The following is a 13,128-nucleotide window of genomic DNA, read 5'->3' on the forward strand; positions in this document are numbered from 1 at the left end:
TTCTATAGACAGAACGAGGTTTCGACCTGTGTGACGAAACTCAAGGGCCCCGCAATGACAGGACTCTGTCTGCAAAGCATAAGTCTAGCTAGGGCAGATACTGTCCACTTAACTTGTAGGCAGAGACTGATGAGCATGTTATCTGCACTTAGTGCACTACATTATACTTATTTCCTAGTTTAGTTAAAGCAGTTTTGAATCTTCGAAATAAGACTTACAGTATATTTCTGTTTATTTCACCGTTAAGAGCTGTCAGAGATAAACACAGGCATGATTACTACAAAGTCGCACTTGTGCGATGTACAGTAAAAGTAATAAAGGATACATCATAGTGGTAATTAGGATATTGTAAACTTATTTGAGATAAAACTGATCTATTAAAGCATCTTAAACACACATTTTAGTCTGGGACTAGAATAAGCCCTGTCTGGGAAACAGCCCCTGTGTTTTCTATTGTCGGTTTTAAAATACAGCTTCATGTGTCTCTGTTCTGCCCCCTTGTGACCTCATATAAAATGCGATCGAATAGCTATTTTAGGCGATGATGGGTTTACCCTTGAGGAAGACAAAGAGTGAATCCCTCTCTCTTAATTGTAAAGTCTTAATATGTAAAGAGATAGAAAGAGATAAACCATATCTATAAAACAACACATTTATTCACTGAGCACCATTTAAATATGTAAAAAGTTACATACTCATAACAGATTTCTAAAAGTGACACCATTGTAACTTATAATTTAAAATTGTTTTTCTAAATATGTTGCACATTCTAAAGCAGATTGAAGGGATATAATGTGGTCAGCATTTAAAAATGAATTATGGACTGGAGTTAGTGTTAATGTGCTTTTACATTATAAATTAATCATTCAAGACATACTGTTAAATGCTCTGATAAGAAGTTGACAGATAAGAGGGGTGAGAAAAAAAGCAAATTTTAATACAGTGCATTAAAACAACTTATACCTTGTTTAGAAAGATGCATCTATCAATTTTTTTAGTTTAAAATGTCTCTAGAGTAAAAAAAAATGTATTAGTTAATAATTATGGACAAATAAACCATCTGAGTAGACACAGTAATGTGGTGCATTTGTATTAATAAGATCTACCCCTGTTTGTTGATGTCTGGCTGAGGTATACTTTGGCATTCTAATAGTTGTTTGAAAGTAAGTGGGTTGCAGACTGAACAATGTCAGTAAGTGATTTATATATATTTACATCATTTTCAGAGTAGAAGTAAAACTAACTATGTGCTCTTAAAAGAGCACATTGGATATTTCTCCCAATAGTCCAGCTTTCCCTACATTTGCAGTGTAAATGGTGTTAGTCCAACTGTCTATTGTCTTCCAGGGTCCTGCATGTAGCTGTTCTCAATGCAAAGCACAATAAAGTGGTTTGAACAGCTACGTGTGTGCTGCCCAAGCAGTCTGCCCGTCTGTAGTAAAGATGCCTGTCCGGACACCGCCATGTCACCTGTCCTCCACGTCTCGCAGTAGCTAGTTGTCATACGGATGCCCGTGGGACTCGTTCCGTGCCACACCAGCTTCTGAGGCCTTGAGTCATAGTAATATGTGCAGTTAGTCAAGCGCAATGAATGCTGGAAACCAATTGCTATTGGCATACAATTATGTTATTAATACGCTAGCAAATAGATTTGAGTCGGCAAAACAAAATAGAAAATCTGTTTACCAAGCCTGATCCGTCATGACATTTCGTCCATCAAAAGAATAAATCGGAACAAGCGGGTCAAAAACAGCGCCGTCTCCGGAAAACATCGCCATCCAGCTGTTGAAAAGCACTTCACCCTGGGGAAGACAGATGTGAGACTACATTTACACAGGCTAGATTTAGGCATGACTTCATCAAACTTTTCATTTCAATATTTTCCGCATGGACGCTCTGTGCCTTCTCAAGCACAAGATTAATTGGTTTCTTACTTTAAGGTTCACCACTGGCAAGCTGAAGCGGTCTCCTTTCCTTACGATGGTGGAGAGGTCTTGCAGGTGAGAGGAGAGGAATGCTCTGTAAGTGGACGTTGCCCCCCTGGCACGGGCTTGTTGGTAACACTGATAATCTGCCCCACGGATTCCACGCATGTCCCCTGAGAATGGGGCATTCAGTGCTACCAGGTGCAACTGAGAGGGTCAAAGGTCATGTCAACTTGGTCCATTACACACTTATAATTAAAAGTGCAGTACGGTTGAAGCAAATCTTACCCCTGGCACTGTGTGTGCACTGTGTGGGAGCAAATTGTAGCTTGGCAAAAAGTTCTTCAACTCCTGTAAAAGGGGAAGATTTGCTATTTACATATACATGTACATACACATACAGTATATATACTATGTGTACTATATACTGTATATATATATATATTAGTGTATTGTATGTATGACACACCTCGCTGTTTATTTTAGGTACACTATGGTCACTGGGTCTTCTAAGGCCTTGTGACAAAAAGGAATTGCCTTCAGGAACTGGGATTAATTCTCCCAACTAAAAACAGAGTTAAATATTAAAAATATCGATAAGCCCTATTGACATTATGAAGGGGAAGGAACAAAAAAAATAGATACCTGCACTTTCCTCCAACCCTCCTGTACCCTGATGTACAATTCACTCTTATCTAAAACATATCCCATACTGCCAGCAATAGCTTGATGGGTCTCACGCATCATTTCCTGAGTGTTTTTATATGTGCTCACCTATACCGGCAAAACAAATAGACAAATCAGGACAAGCACCAACAAAATTAAAAGTTTTTTTAGTCGTTTTGAGATTGTTTATATTGAATTAGTGTTTGCTGTTCTGACTTACAGGGTTTTCATGGCCAGGGGGACCAGGAGGTCCAGGGAGGCTTACGGCTAATCAAAAAATATGCAAAAATTTAATGCCTAGTAAATTGCTTATGAGAAAGTTAATGAGCATCACTGCATTCTTTCAGGTGTAAAGCCTAAAACTTTTTAAAAGTTCAATATTGCTGTCATAAGTAAAGGGCGATTTATAGTCGTGCGTAGGTCCTACGGCGTAGCAGCGACGGCGTAGGTTCCGCGTCGGTTTTCATTTATACTTGTGCGTCGCCGTCCGCGTCGACGTGCAAACACACGCGAAACCGCTGGTTGGCAGTAATCACGCGTGTAACCACAGTAGCAGCAGAAGTCGTCACAGAAGAAGAAGCTAAGCAAGTTAACCCACAAACGAAGAAGAAATAGCAACTTGTTGTGTATAATTTGAGAAGACCAGCAATGATGGAAGTAAATAAACAGCGACTTATGTTGCAGTTTGAGTTAAATCACTCCTCAACTTGGCTCATCTTTGTTTTCACCGTCTCAAACGGAAATACCTGACGCAGTTTTTTAACCTGACGGGAGGGTTTCTGGTGGACCAATCACAGAGCTTGCGGTCCGCGTAGAGCCGACACGCTGTTAGAAATTTTGTGAGGTGCGCGTCAGGCTACGCAGAGCTACGCAGAGGCTACGGATAGCCTACGCCGTAGCTACGCCGTAGGACCTACGCACGACTATAAATCGCCCTTAAGATTTTTTTTACCTGAGCCATGCACTGGTGGGGTACCTGGTGGCCCAGGAGGTCCCGGTGGCCCTTGTGGTCCTGGACTGCCATAGCCAGGTAGTCCTGGCAGGCCTCGAGCCCCAGGTTCACCAGGAAGACCGACAATAGAGTCACCTTTAGGCCCCTAAATTGCAAAAATATACAGTGTTTTATTAAGGATCCTAAACAGTGTGTTTGAGAGAGCAGCCACATCTATTAAAGCCATCAATGCCAACGGCCATTCAAGTTCTGGTCCATGATGGCTGTCCTCTGCTTAAACCACTTAAGCCCCTTCTACATACACTACTTAACCTCAAAATCCAGGTGTGATGTGATAAAACAGATAATGGTCACCTGAAACCACATCAGTGGACCTAAAAGTCCTACAGAAATGAAAGCCTCTATGAGGTGTCTGTCTTTAATCACTACAAGGAACTATAAACTGCTTCATTATTTTACAGGAACTGTCAAATGTGTTTTCTCATTGTTTCCATTTACTGATATACCCAGCAGACATCTCAGTTTGCTCGTCTCTAATTAAATTAGGTCTTTGTTTAAATAAGACAGAGATATTTGTCTTTATTCATCTATTAGTTTTTATTACTTTTTAGATTTTGTCTGAAGACTCACCACAGGGCCTGGTCTTCCTGGGAGCCCTTGAGGCCCTGGTTCTCCTTTCTCACCCTTTTGTCCTTTGTAGCCAGTATCACCTTTAGCACCCTTGAGACACACATTCAGCATCATCAACAGCAGCATTCATTGTAAAGAATATTGCAACAGAAGATTGTACTCTTAGGTAAGGTTATCAGGAATAAGATTATGTAATTATTATAGCAACGATTGTTTCCATCAGGTTTCTGAAATAATCCCTCTGTCTGCCAGAACTCAGGCAAACAGCCCACACAGATATCTTGAACTATACTTAAAACACTCAAATAGGTTCATATAGGACAATATTTCAGATATCTGTATGGGAGGTAGCCCCACCTAACTAATGCTATGGAAACAGATTACCAACTATGGTCCAAATGTTATTTCTGTTGTTTTACTGATTCCAGGTAGGAGTTTTTATGCATGTTATTATAAATATTAATTTGAATGGCTTTACACTGTATGTATGTGCACAATTGGTTTATATAAAATTGCTTGATATTTATTTCACATGATATGTGACAACTGGGAGAGTTAACTTACCGTATAACCATTAGGAAACATAGACACTGTGGACATAAAGAACATATACAGTAGATCAATCCAACAGACTTACAGTGGCACTAAGAGTTTACTTATGTATAACTATATTATATATTGCCAAGTTCACATCACAATTTCAGGTTGGCCTTAAAGTGAGTCATAAAAATCTTTTTTTGTTGTTGTTGTTTAAAACAGGTCAAAATGACATAAAACATCGCCGTAAAAATAGTTTTGTGTAATTAATTTCTAACCTTGTTGTGAACTGCTGTTGTTGCCCTGCAAAAAAGACATTTTCGTCTGAAATTAGACCAAGCTTTAGACAGAATGGAATGTGATGGAAATGCTATCTAATGTGAAATTTAAAAATCAAGCCTGCTTTTTACAATGTACACTGCACACCGGATTCCTTAATAACATTACGGTTGAGCCCAGCAGTTAGAGCTAATGCAACATGCTTCTGTCAGCTTAGATGAGCGCCTGAGATGAGATGGGTTAAAACAGTGGTTCTCAATTCCAGTCCTCGGGACCCCCCTCCAGAATGTTTTAGATGTCTCCTAATATGAAACACCTGATTCAGTTCCTCCGCTTGTTAGAGTGTTAATTAAGGAGCCTGATGAGTGAAATCAGGTGTTTCATATAAGGAGACATCTAAAACATTCTGGAGGGGGGTCCCGAGGACTGGAATTGAGAACCACTGGGTTAAAAGACCATGATCACTTTCTTGTGTTTGTAAGTGATAGCATTTGCAAGCCTAAATTATTCCCCAAACTTCTTCATTATTCAGATTAATTTAGCTCAAAATTAAATATAATTTATGTTTGGTTGTAAATTAGGCCTGTTTTATGCTGTTTTAGAGACCAATAACCCTGAGCAACCTTAAAGGAATAGTCAACCCTTTTGCCATATTAAACTATGTTATTACCTCAACTTAGACGAATTAATACATATCTATCTTTTTTCAATGCGTGCACTGTACAGCGCGTCGTGAATGTGTTAGCATTTAGCCTAGACCCATTCATTCCTATGGTACCAAACAGAGAAGCCACAAAACACTTCCATGTTTTCCCTATTTAAAGACTGTTACATGAGGAGTTATACCAGTAAGTATGGTGCCACAGCATAAAACTTTTTTTTGGTACCATAGGAATGAATGGGGCTAGGCTAAATGCTAACACATTCACAACGCGCTGTACAGTACACGCATAAAAAAAAAGGTATGTATTAATTCGTCTAGGTTGAGGTAATAACATAGTTTAATATGGCAAAAGGGTAGACTATTCCTTTAAGATAGAAAAGAAGGCGATGCTAGTGTATTAGGGGGAGGAGCCATGCCAATGACATGCGGCACACCCGAAGCAAACCACCAACCAAAGACTTCACTTATTAACTTACTGGGTTTTTGCAGTGCGGTCTAGGAGGAACTGGGAAAACTGTCTTCAAAGCAGAATCATTTCATGACTTTTGTGAAAATTACACTTTGTAAGCCAGACAAGCCATGATTAGTTGCTCGATATAATTTGTTTCTGCATAAAGGACCATACTTACTCCTTTGAGGCCAATCACTCGACCTGGTGGCCCTGGAGGACCAGGTGGACCGGGTGGACCCTTAAAAAACAAGAAAAACAGAGATATGAAACAATGAAAACATCATGCCACAAACATTGATGAGAATTTACTTGTGGCCACTGATAGTATTGTTTATTTGAATGTGTTGTCAGCACTGCTATGGCATCTGAAGTACTTATAAAGAATTATAGGAAAAAACCCTGCTTTGACTGTGTAATATGTTGTGCAGTACACTGCATTGATCTAGTCTGTTTTTTTGGAACTGTTCATCATTCAGCGCTGCGATCCAGGCTCATTAAAATGAAATGTTAAGATAATTATAATAATTTACTTACAGGTGGACCACTAGCATCACCCTTGTCCCCTTTTAGTCCATTGAATCCAGGCCGACCCTAAAAGAAAACATTGCAGGGAGTAATAAGTAATTGGAAATAATCATTTATGAGATTGTAAAATTTGAATACAAAAAATTCTAAAATAATCCTAACCGGCCGACCAGGAATTCCATATTCTCCTTTTTGTCCTGGTGGTCCAACTGGCCCCTGAAGATCAAAGGATAAAATAGATACGTAAAGTTTGAATTCAGGTTGATTGGGGCAGTTTGACCAACATTGCAGTGTTAAAAAGTCTACCTGAATTCAGACACTATATTTTACATCCACAACCATGTATCGTCTTTATGATATTTGTATGTTTGTAAGGGTGTGTCTTACCCTAATCCCAAGTTCCCCAGGTCGCCCTCGGTCACCCTGCAAAGTAAATCAAATGTTAAGGTCAGACCACTTAAGGACAGTGAAAGTGTCAAAGTAAATTGTTTTTTTTCACCTTGATTCCTTTTGGTCCTTTCAGGCTTGTTATCAGAGAGCCATCAGCAGCTATAGATACACCTGGCTCCCCCTTGTCCCCCTTTAAAGAGGGATATAAATGTTATTTATATGAGACATAGATGCACATTTAAATTGATAATTAATGTGTGTAAAAATTTAAAGTTTATTAAATATGTTGAAATTGTGACACAGCCATCCCTTCAACCACACATTCTTTCTCCAGAACCTGTCCTACAAAATTTTTTACCAAATGTAGCAAATATACTCTGAATGGCTACTACTCTGAATAAAATATCTTTATTTGTTTGCTGCCACTTAAAGGTATGAGTTCTCAGGATACCTATTTGAGGTAATATCTTATTTTAACATTTTAGCTTACAGCATGATCATTTACCTGCAGTAGACAGCAGCTCAGTTTTAGGAAAACATTTATAAAATAAAAGCCTGACACTCAAATGTCATTTCAAAACAAAGTAAACAAAGGGTCAATGTGGGCTTCATAATGATATGTACTGCATCAATGTAGATATTTAAATGATATAAAATCTATAACTTCTCTCACTTGACTGTCATGGCAATACAAAATATAAGCAAACTATTTAAAAACAAAATGGCAGCAGCATTTAGCTGGGTTCTCTATACATCATAAGTCATTTTGCGGTTATTAGCGTTTCCATAGAAACTGCTCGTTTTTTAGTACGAGGATGTGCTCAGCAGCTCAAAGTGGAATCTCATAATTACAGTAATTCTGTCATGATGTGAATGCAACATTCAGCATACTTTTTTTTAATTCGTACCTTTAGTCCTGGAGGCCCTTGAATACCAGGAAACCCGATGTCACCTTTTGGTCCTCTTGGGCCCTGATCATTACAATATTACATGGTTTTCACCACTGCATTGTTTTTTTTTTGCAAGTTTACAACCCTAAGCAGCATAATTAACCCTCATTACAGTAACTCAACAAAACCAAGATTGTTTGAAATTGAAATTTAATTGTGATTATTTGCACCAATTATGAAAAACACTGGACTAAAATTGTAATACACTATAATAAAAAAAATCCGTAGAAATTACAGTGTTACTTGCAGCTGGTTGGTGGTAACTTAAAGTAGATTTAAATTTATGTTATTTACTTGCAAGAGTTTGTTCAAAGTTACTGTAAATACATTTTAAATATTAACTTATTTAAGTCTTTGTGCCCTATCTTGCACCCAGCGCAATTGACTTTGTCAGTGATGCATGTATCATTCGTATTTTGCACCGGCGCACAGCGGGTTTTTCCCACAACAAACGCACGTCGGCAAACTAGGGAATGAACTTGCACTCCCTGGGTGGTTCAGTGCAAAAAAGGAGGCGTGTTGCGGCGCAAACCACCCCTGATGCTATTTTGCAGTTTCAAAAAACAATTGCGCCACTGACCAAAAAAAACTAGTCTAAAGTTAGTGGCGCATTGCGCGTGGTTCATTATGCTATTTTAAGGGCACATGCTTGACCATAATGTATAGCGTGCACAACGCGCACACACTTTGCATCTAATCTACACAGATGCAACAGTTATTTTTGCAAATCATAAATTGTTACAATAAAAAAAATATTAAAACATGAGATAAGGGGAATCATAGTGGTGAGCATTGTGGTGATAGTTTTTATGTATTGTGTGGGTGCGTTAAAAAATTCTCATGCAAATAACGATTAAAATTTTTCATAAGTTTGTTGTGTGGCTGTATTGCGTTTATTTTATGTAAATAATAATTAAAATGTTTTCATAAGAAACCTTTGGGGTTGGACCTTGCTTGCGTTTTTTTGGGTCCAATTTCAAAGCCCCCAAACCCTTTCAGCGGTGAGGGTGGACGCAGCGATGTCCTCTGCTGGCGTCTGTGTAGAGGCAGATCCACCTCCCGTTACACTGCGTGCCCGATTTATGCTGGCAAGCTTGGCATTCCCCCGTCTCCTGACATCATTGTAGCACTTGACGCAACGATAGGGATGCCAGCTGATGAGACAATTGTGGCTATTTCCTCTCACACCTGTTTAACCTACGCTGATTTGGGCGGGTTTCTCCTATCCCCATACAAAACAACTTCTCTGTCTTTGACTGCTCTTACAAGAACGTCTGTCTCCTCGGCTGTTAACCGCTCCTGGCGTGCGCCTGGTAAATCCGTCATCATAATACCAACCCGCCATGGAACTTGCGCCCTTGCGTTTAAAGGGAATGTTGGATAGCGTTCTGATTGGTTTATTTGACGTTACGCCCAAACCACACCTATGAATAATGAACCTACTTCAGACCAACCCCTTATTGATTTGCGCCTGGCGCAAGAGTTATTTCTCCCGCCGGGAAAATAGCAACAGCGCCCAAGATCCGCCCACAAAGTCACTTGCGCTTTGCGCTTCGCACTTGCGTTTCAGATCGTTTAAAATAGGGCCTTTTATCTTTCCAGAATAAAACTATACAATAACAGCCTCATGCAAAGCATTCTGGGAACCATAAATCATCATCATCCTTTTCTGTTTTTTGCTTCAGATTTTGTTTTCCAGAATGCTTTGCTTGATGCTGTTATTTTAGTTTTACTCTGTAAGGACAAAGACTTGTAAATGTTTAATGTACATTTAACTTTGAACAAAATGTTGCCAGTAAATAACATCAATTTAAATCTATGGTAAGTTACCGGCAACCAGCTGCAAGTAACACTGTAATTTCTACTGAGTTTTTTTACAGTGTAACCACATTATAAACAGTTTGGGGTCATTGTGAGGTTGAACTGGAAGAATCTTAAAAAGCTAAAAATGTTAATTTGCAGCATGAATGGTTTTTGAACACAAGGTTGACTCATTACATCATCAGTACTTTTATTATATAAAGACTATGTTTAAAGCAAAAATATAAAGAAAGATCAAGAATATTTTTACCGGCAATCCTGCTTTTCCAGGCAAACCCTCTGGACCCTGTGACATATACAATACAAACAAACAAACAATTAGAAGTCACTGATGTCATGCACGCTTAAAAAAGCCTTCCTGTTCCTGTGGAAACACTTAGAAGTCTTAAGCTGCAGGAAAACATGTTGCAAATAGCTGCTTTGCTCAGATCTTTGGTAACAATCTACAATAAGGTTATACAGTATATGCTTATATTCGTTAATGTGTTATGAACAACAATCAACAATACTTAAAAAAAATTAATTTGTAATTACCATTTAACTAGATTATTAGTTAAATAAAACATTTAAAACAATGTCCAGTGATTTAAGGTGAGGTGCATGATCTCTGAAAGCCAATGTTGACATTTGAAATCACCTAAACAAACACACCCCTACCCCAATAGATTCTGGACCTTCTTTTGATAGACCCCACCCACACACAAACCAAGCAACGATGTCGGTAAGTAGACACCCCCCTTTATTGCTGATTGGTTACACGTGTGTTTTGGTACTCGCCCGACTCCCTTTTCCAAAGCATGGCATAATACAAGTGAGAGCATCGTTGTTCATTCCCACAGAGTCCTGCATGGGTCCATTTTTGGAGTGCTTTCTAAGAGAAGACGTTCCCAGTTTTTCTGCTATCAACGGCAAAACTTTATGCAACTCCTGCAACGCTCGCTCCAACTAGGCTACAAGAAGCATCAACAAATGTTGCGCACTGTCGCAATGGTGGTGACGTGATGGGTCAAATGTCATATATTGTGCGTGTAATGGTAATTTAGACATACAAATATTGCACATATTTTCAAGTTAATTATCCGCCCGCATCTCCGCCCGTGAATTTTAGGAATGTCACAATCCACCCGTTTTAGACACTTTTATGCGGGTATCCGTGGGTACCCGACCAGTTGCAGGACTCTGCATTCCCATACATTTATTTCTCAGTCCGCCACAAAATTAAAATTGACCACCACAAATAGATGTTTGCACATCGCGTTTAGCACTTCCTCTGTCTCACATGACAGTTTCTGTACAAACACCCGTGGCATCAGTCCAGTCTTTAACATTATAGCGATGACGCTGGTAGTAACGATTCTCTCAGACCAATAAGTGATCTACATTGTTTTCGTGTCACGTTTTGGTATCAGCTCAAGTCGCTTTTAACCCCGACTGAGGTGGTACAAAAAAAAAGTATTGGGTACTACGTACTGCACCCAATGGAAAAGCTCACAAAACTAAGCTGACCCGACACACACACCGTGGGGTTTTATGCAATGGAAAAGCACCAAAAATGCACCCCACCTTTAAGTGATATTAACATACAAAACCTTAACATCCAATTTATTTTATTATATCTTTCACATACACTTTCTCTGTGTTGGCTTGAATGAATGCTCTCGAATTACAACTCTTTAATGTTCAAACACTTAATTTTTTCACAGTTATGTTGCTGAAAGTGATGAGTTAAATGAAGCTGGCTTCTCTAAAACGTACATCTCTCTGGAGTGGACTAAATTAAGAAATAATTAAGTAGTTTGCGTGTTTGAGGGATAGGATGTGAAAACAGTGCTTTACGTACCCTAGGGCCTGCTGGTCCTCTGAGCTTAGTATCATTTAAAAGAAACTGAAGGAAAAGCACATTTATTATATTTTTTTATATCACACAAAACTAATTGTCTTCTACTCATTGTAAGGGCACATAACAGGCAAGCAAATGATAAGGCTTTATACTTACATCCTGGATACGTTGTATGGGTCCAGGTGGGCCAGGAGGCCCAGGTGGTCCTATGATGTTCAGTCCATCACGACCTCTTTCACCCTGGGGAATTTACAGAATACAGGAATTGCAATGTAAATTACGGTAAGATTAAGTAGACTAAGTATACAACTGATACATTTAAGTAAAGCTAACATGCATCCTAATGTAAAGTATGATTAAATACACTGCAACAAACCTATACTGAACAAACAGAAGAAGATACTGTAGTTTCAACAACACTGCTTTGTGTAACTAAAATGAATATTACATGATTCTGCCTTAGTTTGACGTTCAGCTCACTCTATTAGAGCAAGAACAGCTTTGCTTGAGGCAGTTCAGTAAAGGATGGCAAGAAAAGTGGTTAAGGCCTATAACAAGAAAGCAGCTATTACTTTAAGAGTTTGCCTGCAGTTATTAAAGAAGTTAAACAACAACAAGTCTAAATAAGTGCAGTAGTGATTTACAGTACCGGTATAGTAAATGTAGCTTTTATTTAATATCACTGTATATGCATGCATCTGATATAATGAATGATTAATTTTTTTCCTATAGACATATGGCTCAAACAATATATTCATGTAAACAATAAAATCTTTACCTTCTCTCCTTGACTGCCCTTCTCCCCCTTCGGCCCCTGTTCACAGCAATGAGGTGAAATTCAAATAACTATTAATAAACTATTAAATAACTACTATCATTTTTATTGTGCCACAACTAGTAGTCTGAGAGAACAACTTACTTACATAGCATCAGAATGCCATCCATGTATCAGTGTTACTTATCAAATGGCCGGGCTATTTTATGCCTTCTTCAGAGTAATTAAAATTTATAAATATAATATTTCTCTTATGTCGCTTGTGTTAAAAAAACAGAATAAAGAAAGAAAAGCCAGCACTAGAACACTTACTATGGCTCCTGGAAACCCAGCTACTCCTGGTTCTCCATTAGGTCCTGGGGCTCCAGGCTCACCCTGAATGGAGACATGGATCACAGAGAAGACTTACTAATAAATTGTGAACTTAATCAAAACTATCTATTTATGATACGTTGTATAGTGCGATTTCATTTAGGTATTTAGCATGATTCGTGTGCATATAGTTTGACAGACCTTTACGGTCAAACCAGCAGCTCCATCAATACCAGGACGTCCCTACAGGAAAAGAAATAGACTAACTATGAGATTAACAGAAACTCGTATGTCTTTTTACTTAGTCTTATACAAATATATACACATGCACACACACACTAAAAATAATAAACTGGAATGAGTGAAAAGGGAAAAATAAAAGCAAAAGGACACCACACAGGGCCGTAAAGT

At 38.6% G+C, this 13,128-nt stretch overlaps 1 protein-coding gene across 2 annotated transcripts in view; it reads right to left on the reverse strand.

Moving 5' to 3' along the window:
• Positions 1-638: 638 nt before the first annotated feature.
• col15a1b (collagen, type XV, alpha 1b) overlaps positions 639-13,128 on the reverse strand; it is a 54,343-nt gene continuing 41,853 nt past the window's right edge. The window contains exons 19-42 of one of the 2 annotated variants that reach the window (XM_065276260.1): positions 12,919-12,960; positions 12,718-12,780; positions 12,409-12,444; positions 11,787-11,870; positions 11,631-11,675; positions 10,041-10,076; positions 7,928-7,990; positions 7,129-7,209; positions 7,017-7,052; positions 6,792-6,845; positions 6,639-6,695; positions 6,283-6,342; positions 6,130-6,171; positions 4,989-5,013; positions 4,738-4,763; positions 4,174-4,263; positions 3,544-3,688; positions 2,812-2,858; positions 2,571-2,699; positions 2,395-2,490; positions 2,214-2,276; positions 1,935-2,132; positions 1,687-1,802; positions 639-1,550 (exon numbers count right to left, since the gene is read on the reverse strand). In XM_065276260.1, the coding sequence (XP_065132332.1) occupies positions 1,334-1,550; positions 1,687-1,802; positions 1,935-2,132; positions 2,214-2,276; positions 2,395-2,490; positions 2,571-2,699; positions 2,812-2,858; positions 3,544-3,688; positions 4,174-4,263; positions 4,738-4,763; positions 4,989-5,013; positions 6,130-6,171; positions 6,283-6,342; positions 6,639-6,695; positions 6,792-6,845; positions 7,017-7,052; positions 7,129-7,209; positions 7,928-7,990; positions 10,041-10,076; positions 11,631-11,675; positions 11,787-11,870; positions 12,409-12,444; positions 12,718-12,780; positions 12,919-12,960 (1,851 nt within the window). In that variant the 3' untranslated portion in view covers positions 639-1,333. The remainder of the gene's footprint in view (positions 1,551-1,686; positions 1,803-1,934; positions 2,133-2,213; positions 2,277-2,394; positions 2,491-2,570; positions 2,700-2,811; positions 2,859-3,543; positions 3,689-4,173; positions 4,264-4,737; positions 4,764-4,988; positions 5,014-6,129; positions 6,172-6,282; positions 6,343-6,638; positions 6,696-6,791; positions 6,846-7,016; positions 7,053-7,128; positions 7,210-7,927; positions 7,991-10,040; positions 10,077-11,630; positions 11,676-11,786; positions 11,871-12,408; positions 12,445-12,717; positions 12,781-12,918; positions 12,961-13,128) is intronic. The other variant, XM_065276261.2, reaches the window with a different exon arrangement.

Source organism: Paramisgurnus dabryanus, chromosome 6 (genome assembly GCF_030506205.2).
Source record: "Paramisgurnus dabryanus chromosome 6, PD_genome_1.1, whole genome shotgun sequence".
In the NCBI taxonomy this organism is placed as follows: domain Eukaryota; kingdom Metazoa; phylum Chordata; class Actinopteri; order Cypriniformes; family Cobitidae; genus Paramisgurnus; species Paramisgurnus dabryanus.